The sequence below is a fragment of the Podarcis filfolensis genome, assembly GCF_964270895.1.
Source record: "Podarcis filfolensis genome assembly, chromosome: 13".
NCBI lineage: Eukaryota > Metazoa > Chordata > Lepidosauria > Squamata > Lacertidae > Podarcis > Podarcis filfolensis.
The window spans coordinates 28,103,388-28,119,390 of NC_139615.1; the positions used below are offsets into that span (position 1 = coordinate 28,103,388).

Below are 16,003 nucleotides of genomic sequence, written 5' to 3' on the forward strand. Positions count from 1 at the left end.
AGGCACAACCTGCTGAGACGTTCTCCAACATACACCTAGACAGAAATGAATGGGAGCAGTATGAGAGCACAATAGGGGTGGAAAACATCCTTGTCAGTTGTGCCCCATGTTGATGAATGGGAGGCCTTTGGGGCAGCCCCAGGACTTGTAGATTAGAACCACAGATTAGATTAGAACATGGGAGCGCACCACCTCAACTTCCGCAATAGAAAATCACCCATTTGCCTGATGGACTTGTATTTCTGCGATGCAAGCCCTAATACGCTTGGCGTTGGTGGTTAGAATGGGCAGGAGTCCCGTTGGAAGTGCCAATAGGGCTGTACCCCATTGGTTAGAAAACAAGACCCGAGTGGGTGGCTTGGAAAACGGAAGACGCTCCTTCCTTCTCAGGACTGCCTGGTTCTGATTCTGCTCTTCCCCTCTGCAGGGCTTTTTCCGGCGGACCATCCAGAAGAATCTGCACCCGACATACTCCTGCAAGTACGATGCCTCCTGCGTCATCGACAAGATCACCCGCAACCAGTGCCAGCTTTGCCGATTCAAGAAGTGCATTGCCGTTGGCATGGCCATGGACTGTAAGGGCGTTGCGCCCGCTATGGAGGGATGCGAGGGTTGGGGAAGACGAGGGAGGGAGCGGTTGCAACCGGGGATCCCATCACGGAAATAAATGTAGCCAAGGATGTGGGGGCAGGGAGGGGGCATGCTGCTTGTTCCAACATAGAGTTGTGTGGGACCATCTATTAATCCCAATGTAATTGGGGCCATTGTTGCGGCATGAGAACCCCACGGGCCGGAGTAAGCGGCCTCAGAATTCCGTAGGCTGTCACAGGAGCCGGCCAATCAGATGGCTTCTTGTGAGGCCATTCAGCGCATTGGTTAGTGGGCTGCAGGATGCGACGGGCGCCACACAGAGTTCTGATTGGCTGTGTGTGAGGCCCCACTGCCCACTCATGCCTCTCCATTCTTCGCGCCCCCTAGTGGTGCTGGATGACTCCAAGAGGGTAGCCAAGCGGAAGCTGATTGAAGAGAACCGGGAGAGGCGGCGCAAGGAAGAGATGATGAAATCCCTTCAGCACAGGCCGGAGCCAACCACGGAGGAGTGGGAGCTGATCCACATCGCCACGGAGGCGCACCGCAGCACCAACGCCCAAGGCAGCCACTGGAAGCAGAAGCGGAAATTCCTGGTAAATGGTGGAGGCGGGTGCGGCAAGCAGAGCCTTAACCAGGGGTTGCATGTATTTGTCAGAATTGATCTGGTGCAGGATCCCACACAATCTCTTCTTCTTATTCCTTGCTTTCTTTTTGGATTAACATTTCCTGGCTCTTCTTCCCCGGTTTCTGAGCGTCCATGTCTTCCCCCCAACCTTTGCGTGCTCGCTCACAGACATTGTGAAAATCTGGCAGAATAAAGGGTGCCAAATGAGCAGATAACAACAGGTATATCTTGTTTTGCATCAGGGCTGGGTTCCGTGTCTGTGTGTGCATGCAAAGTCCACGTAGCTTTGCTTAACACTTTCCTTTACTTTGGGTTTTGTTCTTATTCTACCATGCGTAAGCTAGGTTCTGTAGAGAACAGGAAGTAGCATGGTTACTACCTAGGGAGCTAGCCATGCATACGGACCACTTCTCCTGCATGTCTTCCTAATCCTGTGGAAACAAATGCACAATTTTATGCTACGCAAATGGTTTAACACAAGCTGGAAGTACACATCTGGCCCAAGGTATGCTCATGTTCTACCCGGCTTGTTATTTGCTACAGTGGCATACTTTGCATATACCGCTGAACCGTGGCTTTGTGCTTCATAGGGAACCCTGCAGCTTTCCCTGCTTTGGTCATGCTGCTGCAATGCTACTGGGACCAAGCCATGGTTTGAGTTCGTATTACATCTGAACCCAGGCTTATGGTTTGTCTCACTCTAGACAAACCACAAGCTTTGCAAGCCTGGGTTTGGACATAACACTATAACCAAAGTCAAGATGTTCTGGAGAAAACACCAACTTCTATGCAGTCTTCCAGGTTAAACAATTATTACTATTACTATTACTATTGCTATTACTATTATTAGTTATTAACTTGTACCCCCACCCATCTGGCTGGGTTGCCCCAGCCATTCTGAGCAGCTTCCAGCAGAATATAAAGAACACACGCTACACGCTCCTTCGTACCTAAAGTAATAATAATAAATCCCCGTGCATAGAGATCTAGCATGCCAGGAAGAAGGGTCTATCCTGGCCTTTTCTTACATACTTACAAAAATAAATGAATGCTGGTGTGGTCTCCTATTAATAGGACAGAGAAGCAGGTTTTTCTCTCCCTATTATTATTATTATTATTATTATTATTATTATTATTTCAACTAGACCTTATTCACAACAGAATTTTGCTGTCTTGCAGCCACAGAGTATCATATAACCTTCCCCTTCCTTTTTTAAAAACCACACTTTGATTAACATTCAATAGGACCACAAGAGCCAGACAGTGGCATTTTTACCATGAAGTACCAGTTCATCACCCCAGATTATTATTTTTGTTTAAAACGCAGTTTTGCAGTGCAACCCTAGGCATGTCTGTTCAGACATAAGCCCCCCTTCTAAGAGGCTATCTTCTAAGAGGGTACAGAATTGCAGTAATAATTGTATTTTAAATTTTTTACTTTTAAACCTCTTTAAAAATTGTTTAATAGCCTGTATTTGAGCTAATTTTTTGGTGGCTAGGGTTATTGCCCTTCAGCAGGTCAATGCACATACACACACACACACAAATACGTGTGCAAAATACAGGCATACCTCAGCTCCCAAATGCCTTGGGAGTCGAACATTTTGGCTCTCAAATGATCGAAAACCGGAAGTGAGTGTTCTGGTTTATGAACGTTCTCTTGGAAGCCAAATGTCCGGCAGGGCTTCTGCGGCTTCCAGTTGGCTGCAGAAGCTTCCTGCAGCCAATCAGAAGCCGCACTTTGGAAGTCGGATGTTTCAGAAGTTGGACGGACTTCCGGAACAGATTCTGTTCGACTTCTGAGGTACGACTGTATATCTGTAGTATAAAACCATACACAGTGGTGCACACTCCCGCCAAATTTCCGATAAACAGTTTTGAAGTCCCTTCTATTTCAGAAGGATATATGTAGGCATGTGCTAAACCCTCTAATTGAAATTGATTGGATTTAAAACTCTGAACAAAACGTATCTGTTTCCTTTTCCAGACTGCCATATGCATTAAATTTGACCTTTTTTTTTTAATGTGGTGAGATTCTAACCCATGCTTAGACTTAGCACTGGTAGTAAGCTCGGAAGTCAAAACATATGGCAATAAAATCCAATATCTCAATAGTTTTAATTAAATAAAGGTTTCTCCTCCTCCCACAGCTTTAGCAAATGATTCAGGCCCTACAGAGGGACCTTTGAAGGGTTAAAGTGATTGAGCAAAGGGACACAGCTGTGACCTCTCAGCTCCCTCCAAGGGCAGATGGGCCGGAAACCCCCCAACCCAGCCCCCTCCCTTCCCCCTTGCCTCACACGAGTAGGGATTGCTGGTGTGGGGTGCCCTCTTCTGGCCACAGTCAGCTAGTGCCAGGGCAGGTCAGGACATAGAGGTCAAGGGAAGTGGGGCTTGAGGGGAGGGGGAGAAAGGAAATCAGAGGCCAGCAGGCAGGGTGGCTCTTGGAGAAACATTTCTCTCTCGTAGTCCTTCTTCTCCCCACCACCAAACGCACACAAGGGTAGAGGGAAGTCAGGGAATTGGAAAAATCCCATACAGTATTTTGGTACTGAATTGAATGTACAAACATTATGCAAAACGGTACAGTTGTTCAAATTTTTATTTTTTATTTCTTAACGTTTATTGTTATAAGATGCTTGTTATAATGAAAACCAATAAAAATATTAACACACACACAAACACACACACTCCTAAGCTTTGCAATGACAGACAAACACATTCCTAAATTAAGCTACAGTTTTGAAATTCAGGCTGGGCAATGGTCTGAAAGCAACACAGGTGCAGTTTTAGGTATTCTCTTAAGGAACGGGGAAAACAAACTGCAAACCTCGTTTAAGTTCTGCAAAGGAAGAACAGGAGAGAAGTGTGGTGGGTTCCAATACACCATTTTTACTGGTTTTAAAAAAACACACACCATAAAGGTTTCCCCATCTCCCACACGGGTGGGTCACAGGCTCTAGCATGCCCTTAACGAGGATTAATGTCCTGCATTAAAAACAGAAGGGGTGCCTTGCTCCAGAAAGGAGCACAGGGCACTCAGCAGGGGCAGCAGAACTTCAGGTGTCCTAGAGGATAATTGGAGGAATCCTTCAAGGGGAAGACGCTTGCAGGCTCTTGTGACAACGGGCGCTTAAGGTTCAGGAGCAATTCTGTCTCCTCCCCAACTGCATTCTTTACCCCCTCGCTCCATACAAGTAAGTGGAGCGTGTTTTTCGTTTACAGTGAACGTTCGGGTTGCGAACGTGATCCGTGCAGGATGCATGTTCACAACCCGCAGCGGCGCATCTGCGCACGCACAGGTTGCGATTTGGTCTTCTGCGCATGCGTGACCGCCGAAACCCAAAAGTAACCCTTTCCAGTACTTTCAGGTTTTGGTGGGTCCGTAACCAGAAAAAACGCAACCTGAAGTGTCTGTAACCTGAGGTATGACTGTACTTGCATGGACTAGGGTATATCAGGAATATATTCATGGGGACAGAACACAATTTGTCTTTGTCCAGCGTAGACCCCCATTTTCCACTTGAGGAGTTCTTCTCTGTCCCCCCATCCCCCAGCAGAGAGACAACAGATTGCAAAGCAGGAGAAGCCAAACTGAACTTTAACAATGCCGGAAAGTAGTTTGAGATTGGCTTAAACTAGAAATTGATGAACCTTTTGCAACTTCCTTTCCCGTAAAAATTAATGAAAACAAAGCCGTATTATAATTCACTTTTGAATGCACATTTCACAAAACACACAGCTTGTATGTGTTTCGCTGCAAAATAATCATTTCTGGGTGCGTTTTGGTACTTCTTTTGAGCCAAGAACTGCATTGCAAAATCTAGGGAAGCACGGAAACCTTAAAAATCGCTTCATTCTGATCCTCCTCCTCATCCTGGAAGTGCGAATCACTTAAAAATGAGAGCTGGATGAAATCCTGGAGCTTCCCTACCTTGAACACATGAGGCTGTGGCTTGCTCCATATCTTGTCAGCACTGTTGACAGAGTCCCAACGTGAAATGTGCACTGACTCAGTGAGAGACATCAAGGTTATTCACTTGGAAAATGAAGCAGCAACTTGGTGGGAAACTGTGGGTTTTGGTGTGAGATACAGCAGTGAGCTTTTTCGTGTTGACGGACAGATTTGTAACCCAGAGAAACTTTTCTGGGTACTAGCATAATCTAGCACACGCTACTACAGCCTGTTCTAGAGGATGCAATAGAATGCTTCTTTCAAATCTAATTTCAGCAGGGCAGGGGACCCTGTGGGTGCCATGTTGTTGATATGCTAAAGTCTACCTTGCAAAGTTTTATGTTGCCAGGGTTGTGCGTCCTTCAGAACAAGAACGGACAGTTCAACAAGAGGGAATTGCCTAATGGTACCATGTGCCTTAAAAAGAAGGCCGTGTTTCAATGTGTTTTTCCCATTAGTTCCCGGCAAGCTGCACGTGCAGCACTCATCAACAGAAGATTCAGAACGTGTAGTTCTTCCTGTTGCAAAAGTAGAATCAGATTTTTGAGACTGGAAGGTGGATTCGCCCCAAACTTTTGTTCTGCAGAGTCATGATTCTGCCTCTCTTCTCGCCCCACTCACAGCCCGAAGATATCGGTCAGTCACCTATGGCCTCCATGCCCGATGGGGACAAAGTGGACTTGGAGGCGTTCAGTGAGTTTACGAAGATCATCACCCCCGCCATCACCCGTGTGGTGGATTTTGCCAAAAAACTGCCCATGTTTTCAGAGGTAAGTGAGGTGGGTGGGTAGATTCCATCAGAGGGTTGGGGAGAAAGGAGTTTGGTGATAATCTCTTGAACGTGCGGAGATCACAGGTCTTCCTGTTACACTGATTAGTAAGGGGAAAGCCACAGGTGTGGAGCTAGCTTCTTGCTTCCTCCCACCATAATAATCTCCATGGTTTGCCATCAGAAGGAAATATTAAGGGGCAGATAGAGAGGTATGATGGGGTGCAAGCAAGCTTGTTACCGATTTGTCCAGTCAGGCTGAGGTGCTGATGACGGGTAGGCCCAAACCAAAAGTGACAGACAATTTTCATGACCGCCTCTGTCAGTGTCAGAAGGTGCTCTGTTCTTTTAGCAACCTTTCATAAATCAAAATGAAAAGGAAGAGTGTTGGTTCGGAATGCATTGACTTGGAATGGGCTTCCTGATTAGCTAGGATCACCTAAGTGACCAGTCTAGGTACTCTAAAATAGCTTGATTTGGTCTCTGTAATGTAAGCCGAGCATCTAGAAAAACCAGATTGGTTGTGTAGCATCATGATGCCATTGTGGCCACTATGTGATTCCTGGTTAGCTGGGATCACTTAACGAAGGTAAAAACCCTAAAAGGGAAAAATAGCTGTGAAGCTGTAATGTATTGGGTGACTAATGGCTGCAAAATGATGAACATTCTCAGAGGTAGGAGTTCGTTTCAAGAAACATTTCAGGATAGATGTGTACATTCCAATTCCCACCCACCCAAACCATGCATATAATAAACCTGTAACTCGGAATACTTCTTCATGCAGCTGATGATATGGACCGTAGTCCACAAAAACTTGTGCCACAGGAAGTGTACTAAGGTGTCACAAGACTCTTCTTCCTTCAAACTTTTGAAGAGAACCGCCAAGTTCTTACCCTCTCCCAAGCGATTCCTGATTTCCCGCTGCTCCTCACCCTGCTTTGATTCATGCCCAGACTCTGGACTTTCTCCTTCCATGATCTCTCCTTAGTGCACCTTTCCTTGTCTCCTCATAAACCCTCCTCGCTTTGCTCCTTTGTTGGGGGCAGTGGAAACATACTAACTCCGTGGAGTCTGGAGCAAGGAGTGCAAAGGGCCCTCTTCTCTGTGAAGCACAGCCCTAGTAAGCTGGCTGCCACTGACCGCCATGCCTCTCCCTGCCCACAGCTGCCTTGTGAGGACCAGATCATCCTTCTGAAGGGCTGCTGCATGGAGATCATGTCACTGCGGGCGGCTGTGCGCTATGACCCCGAGAGCGAGACGCTGACGCTAAGCGGCGAGATGGCCGTCAAGCGGGAGCAGCTGAAGAACGGCGGCCTGGGCGTGGTGTCGGACGCCATCTTTGATCTGGGCAAGTCCCTCTCTGCCTTCAACCTGGACGACACCGAAGTGGCGCTGCTCCAGGCTGTGCTGCTCATGTCCTCAGGTACAGGATTCGGGATATACGCTTCCCCCCTCCAGCCCTGGGTCTGATTATGCATACACCTCCCTCTCCGCCCAACAGGGATGGACAGGAAGCTGACTCATACTGAGTCTGGCCATGGATCCATCCAGCTCAGCACTTTCTATGCCAGTGATGGGCCATTGGAGTGTGGCCTCCCCATCTGGCCCATAGCACCCCCAATCTCCTCACTCTCAGCCATCAGGCTGGGGGGGGGAGCCTTTTCTTGGAGCCGATCAGAGGCTTTTCTCAAGCCTAATTTTGGCGGGTTTGTTGGATGGGGTCACAGCTGGGGTGGGAAGAATGAATCCTCCACATATGCTGCAGCACTGCCAAAAATATAGAATTTTGGCTTTTTAAGAAGCCCATTCAACCACTCCAATGGAAGGGTTTGGGGTTTTTTTAGCCGAATTGCTACACTGGGCTTGGGAGGATTGGAGCTGGTTGCAGCTGGAGGGGGAAGGGTTAACGCCTTCCTTGTGCCATGTGACCCACTGAACCCGCCCCCTGCTGCTGTTAAACTTGTGGGAAACCCTTACTGTCTGCTCCAATAGTAGGTTTCCTCCAAGCCTAATTACAGCACGTGGTGCTGTTTGTGTGAGTGCAGAAGGGGGAGGAAGGGTTAATCTTCCCTTCTGCAGCGGCAGTCTCCATGAAGATCTGGCAATGAGGCTTGGGAAAAAGTCGAAATGCTTCCCCCACCCCCACCCCAAGACTAGCTGCTGGCTGTGGGAGGGAGGAGAGTGAAAATCTGCAGGCGACTGTGTGTGTTGCATGTATGGATATGAAGTGGTGAGCATGCCTGCTTTGCCAAAACCTCCTTTTTGCCTCGATCACACCTGCTGCTTGACTAGAAGGTTGGTCCAGTAGGAATCTGGGCTTCCGCCCCAGGAGGGTTCCCCACTTCTTGTCTGTTGCTGGGGATAAAACCCCAAGGCCTTTTTGCATGCAGAACACATCCTCTGCCGCTGTCTGAGCCCTTCCCTTAAAAGGCATAGACTTGGGCCCACCTATGAACATAGATGCCTGAGCCGCTACCGCAGGGCATATCTGGCATTTTGAGTGGGGTGTATTTGGGTATTGGGCAGGTCAGTGCAGGCATGGAGGGACAAGGAAAGGGGTGATATAGTAGAGAATATGATAACCACTCAATGGGTTTGCCAGGAGCAGCATAATTCAGCCACCTCTGAGGTCAATTAAATTGGTCTTGGAGCCAGTGGGTGTCAAGAATCAGTGGGTGTTCAGGATCATTGCAGGTGGGGTGCACTGAGTGGCCAGCTTGAATGCAGGGTTGCAGTTGGTCAGACAGTCTCCTTTCACTTTTGCCGTATTTTTCCATGTATAAGACGCCCCCTTGTATAAGACGCCCCCTACTTTTGGGGACCCCACATTTAGAAAATGGGCATATGCACTATCCGTGTATACAACACCCTCAGATTTTTAACCTTATTTTAAAGTAAAAAAAACACCTAGTCTTATACATGGAAAAGTACGGCAATTTGTATACCGCCTTTCTATATTACTATACACAAGGTGGTTTGCAGCAACAAAATATACAACAGAGAACGCATCCCTTATAATTATCTGATCCAATACCACAAAATCATAATAAAACATAACTTTAAAATGGAACAACTTCTATTGAATAATAAAGTAATACTCGGTGATCTGTTAGAACAGTAAAATTAACTCTTGAAACAACAGCAAATAATAATTAAACAGAAATTCACTCTTGACCATTGCAGTTTATAACTACAAACTATGATCAATAAAAATAACTGCAAGTCACAGTGCCTAAAATACCACAAGGCGTACAAAACCATGCAAAAGGATCAAACTGAGAAACAAAGGCACCCAGTTGGCTTCCTTGGACTTGCGTTCCTAACCTGAGATTTGGCTGGAGGAGCTGGCTGTTGAGTTGCCTGTAAGCAGCCACACTGGAATCCAGAGCCGGGATGGAAATTTCCAGCTCAGGGCCACCCAGCCGAATGCTGGAAGATTCAGGCCAGGCAAAAGCAAGCACACAGCGCGCAGTAAAATTCTGGAGCTCATTGACCCTAAGGTGGCATGAGAGCCAGCAGCTCAAACGTCGTTAGCCAGGGGGTGACATTCGTGGAGGACAAGCCGACATAGCTGTCAGAGGCACGTATGCACTCTGAATACCAGGCACTGGGGATCCCAAGTGGGAGGAGGCTGCTGGGCTCATGCTCTGCTTGTGTGCTGCTTGCCATCAACATCTCGGGAGCCACTGTGGGGAAGTGGGAGGCTGGGCTAGGCAGGGCCTGGGCCTGGCGCCGCGGGCACCCTTCTCACGCCCTCTCTGTTCCCCCCTTTGCAGACCGCAGCGGGCTGATCTGCGTCGACAAGATTGAGAAATGCCAAGAGACATACCTGCTGGCATTTGAACACTACATCAACTATCGCAAACACAACATTCCCCACTTCTGGCCCAAGCTCCTCATGAAGGTGACCGACCTGCGCATGATTGGAGCTTGCCACGCAAGCCGCTTCCTGCACATGAAGGTGGAATGCCCCACGGAGCTCTTCCCCCCGCTCTTCCTCGAGGTCTTCGAGGATCAGGAAGTCTAAGGGGGGGAAGGGGGGCAGACAGGGTGGCGTGGGAGAATTGGGGAGATGGGGCAGTTTGGGACTGGGGCGATGTCTGGACTTCTGGGCCGCGGGGCTCCCACCCCAACCTCATCACCTCGGACACAACAGATTTTCTTTTTTTTTTGTTCTGTTTTGTTGTTTTCATTTTTCTTTTTTGTTTTGTTTTGTTTTTTCTAAATATTGCACGTCAGCGTCAGTGAATCACATGGAAGGGGAGGCAAGGCATCGTGGATGGGGGTCGGGCCACCAAAAAAAAGGTCGAAACTATACAACAACAAAAGAACCTTCGTTATATGGTAGACTTGTGCAGCAGCCAATACTTTTTTTTTTTTGTCTAGGCAGACAAACACAAAAAATTAAGTGGGCAATATGTTTCTCACTCACCCCCTGTTTATCTTTCTTCCTCCAATACCCTTTTCTCCCAAAGCTGTCTTTCCAGGGTGAGACATCTGTCTTAAAATTTTTGACACAATGTTAAGGAAATTAATCCATATTTTACTCCCCCCCCAAGCCCCCCCCCACCTCTTTGCCCTTCTCCTCATTCAGTAGCAGTTCCCCCACCCCTGACAGCACTGGAACGAGTCAGCACCTCTTCTTTTGCCCTGATCAAACCTCTCTCGTTTAAATGGACTTGATTACCAATATATATAAATATATATATGTTTCTTTTGCACATAACAGTCCCAGGAAACGTCAGAGTGTGTTTGGTTGTTATATTCTTTTTCTTCTTCTTTTTTTTCTTTTAGAACTCTTAGCATTTAGTTACCCTCCCCAGGAGGCTAAAATATAAAATGCACTTTTTTTGTAAAAGAAATAAAAGATTTTTTTTAAAAAAAAGTTAAGAAAAGGAGCCGAGAGAGAGAGAGAGAGTGAGAGACAGAGAGAAATCCTATTAAATTATTGGAGGTCGGGTGGGGAGGGGACATTGCTGCAGGTGGCTTGGCAAAACACAGGCGATTAAGGAAAGACGAGAAAGAAACCCCAAATTGAGGCTTACGGTCCGCACGGGAAGGACAAATGCACTTTGGAAATAGGCAAAGGCTCCCCCTCTCCACTCCTCCCCCTAGTGGGAAAAACAGGTGATTGAATAAGAGATCTATTATATTTTGCTTCGAATCGCACTGCAGGGCTGAACCGAAGAGGTGCCTGCTTTGCGTTCCAGTGCTGAGGGGGTCCAGGACACACCTCTGCCTTCCTCCCTGCCCCTGAAACTCACCCCCCACCCCGCCCTAGGCTTCAGCCAATCTACCTCCATGTTGGGCAAGGTGGGCTGGTCTAACGTGGCCCCGCCCAGTCTTACACTGCCCCTCCCCAAGCTGAAAGTCCGCATGCAACGTTCCCACCGGGCTTCGGAAGGGCCCTTGCTCCTTCTTTTGCACACGCTTTCCCCGCGCCGCGTGGCGGTACACTTCTTGCTGCACTATAATAACCTTGCTGCCCTCCCTTACGCGCTCTGCTCTCTGGGGAAGCGGCGAGCCCGGGAGCCCGGCTCCTCAGCCCTCCGAGAGAGCCAAGTAAGGGTTGAGTCCTTTCCCCCCCTTTTTCTTTATTCGTCGTCGTTTTTTGGGGGGTGTTTTGTTTTGTTTTGTTTTGCAAATGGCACTTATCAATACAGGAGAAAGGACGGCATCCCTGCAGAGGTAGCAGCATTCCTTCTGCCACCCAGACACCTACAGGCCACTCTACTAGCATTAACAGATCTGGAGGGTTCCTAACCGAACGGGGGAAGGTGCCAAGTGTTTGGGTTTTTTTGCCCGCCACTTAAAGATTTCCCCCGCCCCGTAGTGTCCCACACCCCGTACACTCTTCAACCTTCAGGGCTGCTGTAGCACAGGTGAACTCATGCCCAGGGAAGGGTGGCAGGGCTGTGGGGAAAGGCCTTTCAAACTGGCTTCTCCGGGGCAGGGACATGGGGATAGCACTGCCTGATCCAATCCAGCTTTCCCCCCCTTTCAGAGGGGCGTTGGGTCACCCCATCTTCTGGTGCGCTTATACCTCCTAACCACCCAGGGTGGTCGTGCCAGCCGAGGCTTCACGCCATGGGCAGAACCAGGCCCCCTTCACCTCAGGAGGCAACAACCAGGTGGGAGGAAGCCCAGCTGGAAACCTGGGCGCATTTTGGAAAAACCGAATCGGCCAAGCTGGTGCGAGGAACGCAAAAAAGGAACGCCTCAGGTTTCCAGTCTGAGTCTTGCCTCCGTCTGCCGTTTTAACCCTTCTTTCCTCCTCCTCCTCCTCCATTTTAGTATTCAGCTTCTCTGTTTATTCCTGGTTGTTCGGCGAACGGGCAGGTCCTCTGAAGACCTGGGCAGCAGATAGTCTCAAAGGAGCGTCGCTTTGAGGAGGGAGGACGGAGCGTGGCAGTGATAGGGCCAGGCTTCCCTCCCACTCCTCAAAGCAGACTTGCCAGCCAGTTCCCATTGCCATAGCCACCCCCCCCACCCCCGGGGCCTTTCACACAGCTCTCCTGCCTCTGGGTTGGCAGGGGGCAAGGGGGCAGCAGTTGGAGCTTCGGGGGCCGGATTCAGCCCTGGAACTTCCAGTTGCTGATCCCAGTTGCTTTACAGATTGGGAGAAGTGTTGTTGTTTTTTAAGGAGGGAAAAAAAAGACTACCAGCTTCCCGCTTTCTTCTTCCTGTTTGTTTTCTGCCCTTAATGCAAACCAGACTGTGATCCCCTTATTTTGGCACTTAATGCTGTTAATGGGTCAGAACTCTTGCCTGAGCCACATAATTCTGTGATACATCCATCTCTTTGTAATCTGTCAGCCAATCCTCCCTCTCTCTTTCTCCCCCTCTTTTTTTTTTGCAACTAATATTGGGGGAGTGGGGGGGGAGTGATAATCTTTTTCTTTATTTTTCCCCCCCACTCTCCCCTTCCTTTTCTTTCTCTCCTCTGTCACTTGGTTTCCGTTGGAAAAAAACAAAACCCTTTACCTCTTACCTCATTCAAGACGCCGTGGGGAACGTTTTTTAACGCGATGGGTTGGGTGCATGTCAGATGTACCGTTTTGAAGGTTCAGGGGCCGGCGCATGGAGAAACACAGCTCCAGTTTAAGCTAATATACAGAAAAAAATATATATATAAGTATGTATAATTTTTTTTTTAATTAAGAAGATAAAATCTTTGTACGGGTCTGTTCACATAAAAGAAAAAAAAGAAAAGAAAAAATCACGCAAACGAAATTGGGGTTGGAAGAAAAAAAAGTAGTCTTTTTGTTTTGTTTTGTTTTGTTTTGTTTTAATCACCTATAAAGATGTGGGATATGTTTGGGGGAGGGGGGGCGCGTTGCTGCTGAGCCGATGGTATTGAATAGAGCTTAGAGTTCCAGGTTGCCGCCACGGCATGGCTGGTGATCTTAGAGGGCTGCGACTGGTCCATACAGACATAGGGACTTGGCATAGGACACAGGTCATCAGGAGTCCCAGTTCTCAGAAAGAAAGCCAATTCCTAGCCGATTACGGCTGCAAAGATAAGCTTGGAAAACCTGGCGAAATATCTCGGAGTGGGGCTAAGTGGAATTTCTTGTGAGGAGGGTAGGAGAGCACAAGGCTCCATTGCAGAAGCGGAATACATTATGCAAAATAAGCACACATAATGCAGTTTTGCTCAATTATTCGGCTTTTCTTAGCACAGCACCCAGCTATTCTCGATGTGGGATTTAGACGTCCATTTGTTTTTAAAGCGCAGAGTAAACACAGTCCTAGTTGTATTCCCATCAACTGTCTCCCCAGGGGAATTGCAGCTGTGTCTATTGAAATTGTTTATCATGAGGGCGTGCAGTTGCCGAATTCTTGGCCTGGAAGATGTGAGTTAATCTGTTGAAATGCAGGGTGGGGGCCCTCTGGTGGTCGGCTTCTTGGGAGTCAAAACATCTCCTAGTCCCTCACATAGACTAGGACAGTCTTGCCCAAACCACCCACAAAGCCTAATGCCCATGCAATAATAATTAGGAAAGTATCCAAAGACGAGGGACTCCACAACCTGGTAAGTCGACTTTTTAGCCTGCCGTTTTCTCCTTGTACTTAAATTGCGACAAAAAACTTCCTGTCCCCCGTGTGTGCACATACACAGAACAGCCCTATAAATAGAAGCTTAGATTCCTTCATGCTCAGTCTTGCCTGTCCACAAAAGACACTGAGAAGCAGCCAGCGCACATGAATAACTTAACTCTGCCCCTTCTTGCTGCAGACCCAGTAATTCTGCTCCTCCCCGATTTCCGCTCCACTAATTTTAAAAACCTGTTGTGACCCCCCCAGACAACCAATCCTGCTAGCCTGTTATAAGCAAGCATTACAGAGGTCTTTTCGCACTTAAAACACTTCCCTTTTTGCATTAATATCTGTACCTTGCAATGAGCTTAAGGACGCTCTGCGTGTGTTTGTAGGTGTGTGTGCGCCTGTCTGTCTGTCTGTCTGTCCGTCCGTCCCAAAACCTTTATGCAATTAAAGCTGCAGTCCTATGCAATTTACCCAGGATTAAGTCCCACTCAAACCGCCTGGACTTTCTGCTTAGTAAACACGCATAGGATTGATCTACTGGGCTCTGATCCTCTCTCAAAGGCTTCGGAGGAAGTCACAGTATCTCTGGAGCTTCTGAACAGGGAACCAAGAATCCATCATATGAACATAGGAATCTGCCTTATACAAAGTCAGCCCATTGCTCCATGTAATCCAGGCTTGCCTAGTCTTACTAACGGCAGCCTTCGCAAGGCATCAAGAGAGGTCGTATCCAGATTTTGTATCCAGCGAAACACAATGCAGATCTGTGAAGAGTCTCCTAGCAGTTTGGATTCCCCCCCCCCCCAATGAATCAGACTATGACTGGAGCAGCAACAGCAAGGGCATGGGCCAGATTGCCCATCAAAATCCCACTCCATTTCCTTGCCAAAGAAGGGAGAGGGGAAGACCCATGGTCCTATTGCTGGAGGCGACAGGGGTTGGGCCTCCTTCCTGCAAGGCATACGCTCTGCTCCTGAGCTATCAGCCTTCCTCCATAAGAGAACATTTGGCTCAGTTCCAACCAGAAGCTGCCAGTGTGTGTCTTTGCCAGGTTTCTAAAGGCTGCGCAAAACATGCATGCAACCATACCCACCCACGAATCTCTATACCCAGCTTCCTCTCCCCTTGATACTGCATCCTTTCAAAAGCTCAAGAATTCCATGAATGGTTACTCCTTAATCTGCTGTTTTCCTGCTATGCAAGAAATCCTTAAGAGGGGCAGAATTAGAACACTCTGGACTCTCCGCTCCCTGCTCTTTTTGCATCCTTCCTCCCTGTGCATCTTCTGATCCCCCAGCCTGTGACACAGTTCTGCATGGAGCTGTCCTTTTTCTCTCGCTCCGTCAGAATTCTCTACCAGCAGAAAGGGATGAATGGGATGGCAAGAAAAGCTCTGCTGTCTGGTCATGAATGAGCTACAACAGCTGTTTCCATTGAACTGGATCTCGCTTCGTAAACTGGGGGCCCATCAGTCCATCAGTTGCGCCCACTGCTCCAATGGTGATGCTTCCTCACTCGCACCCTCCTGCCTCCTCCTTCCGTTTTACCACGCATCCTCCAGAAAAAAAAAAAAAAAAAACACGAAGCTTCCTCATTCTTAGTCACATCTACTCTGGCAACCAGCGGCTCTCCAAAGCTTCAGGCAGGAGTCTTCGCTACCAGAGATCCTTCCGTTGGAAACATGGGGAGATGAACCTTCATATATTTTACATGGAGATCTGCCACTGATCCGCAGCCCTTCCCCAGCTCAAACTTGATTTTCTTTTCCTTCAAAAATTAAATGAAGTCTATTACTGTAATGGTCAGTATTTCAAACCCAGAGCCTAAGGAGTGCAACAGATATTTTCGCACGTGTCTCAAAATGTTTGGTCTGGAACCTAGTCTCCCTAGCCCATTGAATGGCCTTCAAATGGAATATTGAATGGATTTCTATCTCCTTTGAAATGGGGGAAGGTAGCAGATGGAGCCCCCAACAGGGAGGTATTTTTCAGTATCTTCAGAGATTCCGATGATT

At 48.0% G+C, this 16,003-nt stretch overlaps 1 protein-coding gene and 1 long non-coding RNA gene across 2 annotated transcripts in view; one reads left to right on the forward strand and one right to left on the reverse strand.

Moving 5' to 3' along the window:
• THRA (thyroid hormone receptor alpha) overlaps positions 1–12,115 on the forward strand; it is a 113,095-nt gene extending 100,980 nt beyond the window's left edge. The window contains exons 5-9 of the mRNA XM_083583362.1: positions 428–575; positions 979–1,184; positions 5,795–5,941; positions 7,105–7,363; positions 9,717–12,115. Coding sequence (XP_083439488.1) covers positions 428–575; positions 979–1,184; positions 5,795–5,941; positions 7,105–7,363; positions 9,717–9,967 — 1,011 coding nt within the window. The 3' untranslated portion in view covers positions 9,968–12,115. The remainder of the gene's footprint in view (positions 1–427; positions 576–978; positions 1,185–5,794; positions 5,942–7,104; positions 7,364–9,716) is intronic.
• A 456-nt stretch (positions 12,116–12,571) lies between these two features.
• Positions 12,572–16,003, reverse strand: part of LOC310748194 — a 4,448-nt gene continuing 1,016 nt past the window's right edge. Inside the window, exons 1-2 of the long non-coding RNA XR_014541185.1 lie at positions 15,297–16,003; positions 12,572–15,259 (exon numbers count right to left, since the gene is read on the reverse strand). The exon at positions 15,297–16,003 is cut by the window's right edge and continues 1,016 nt beyond it. This is a non-coding gene — a long non-coding RNA (uncharacterized lncRNA). The remainder of the gene's footprint in view (positions 15,260–15,296) is intronic.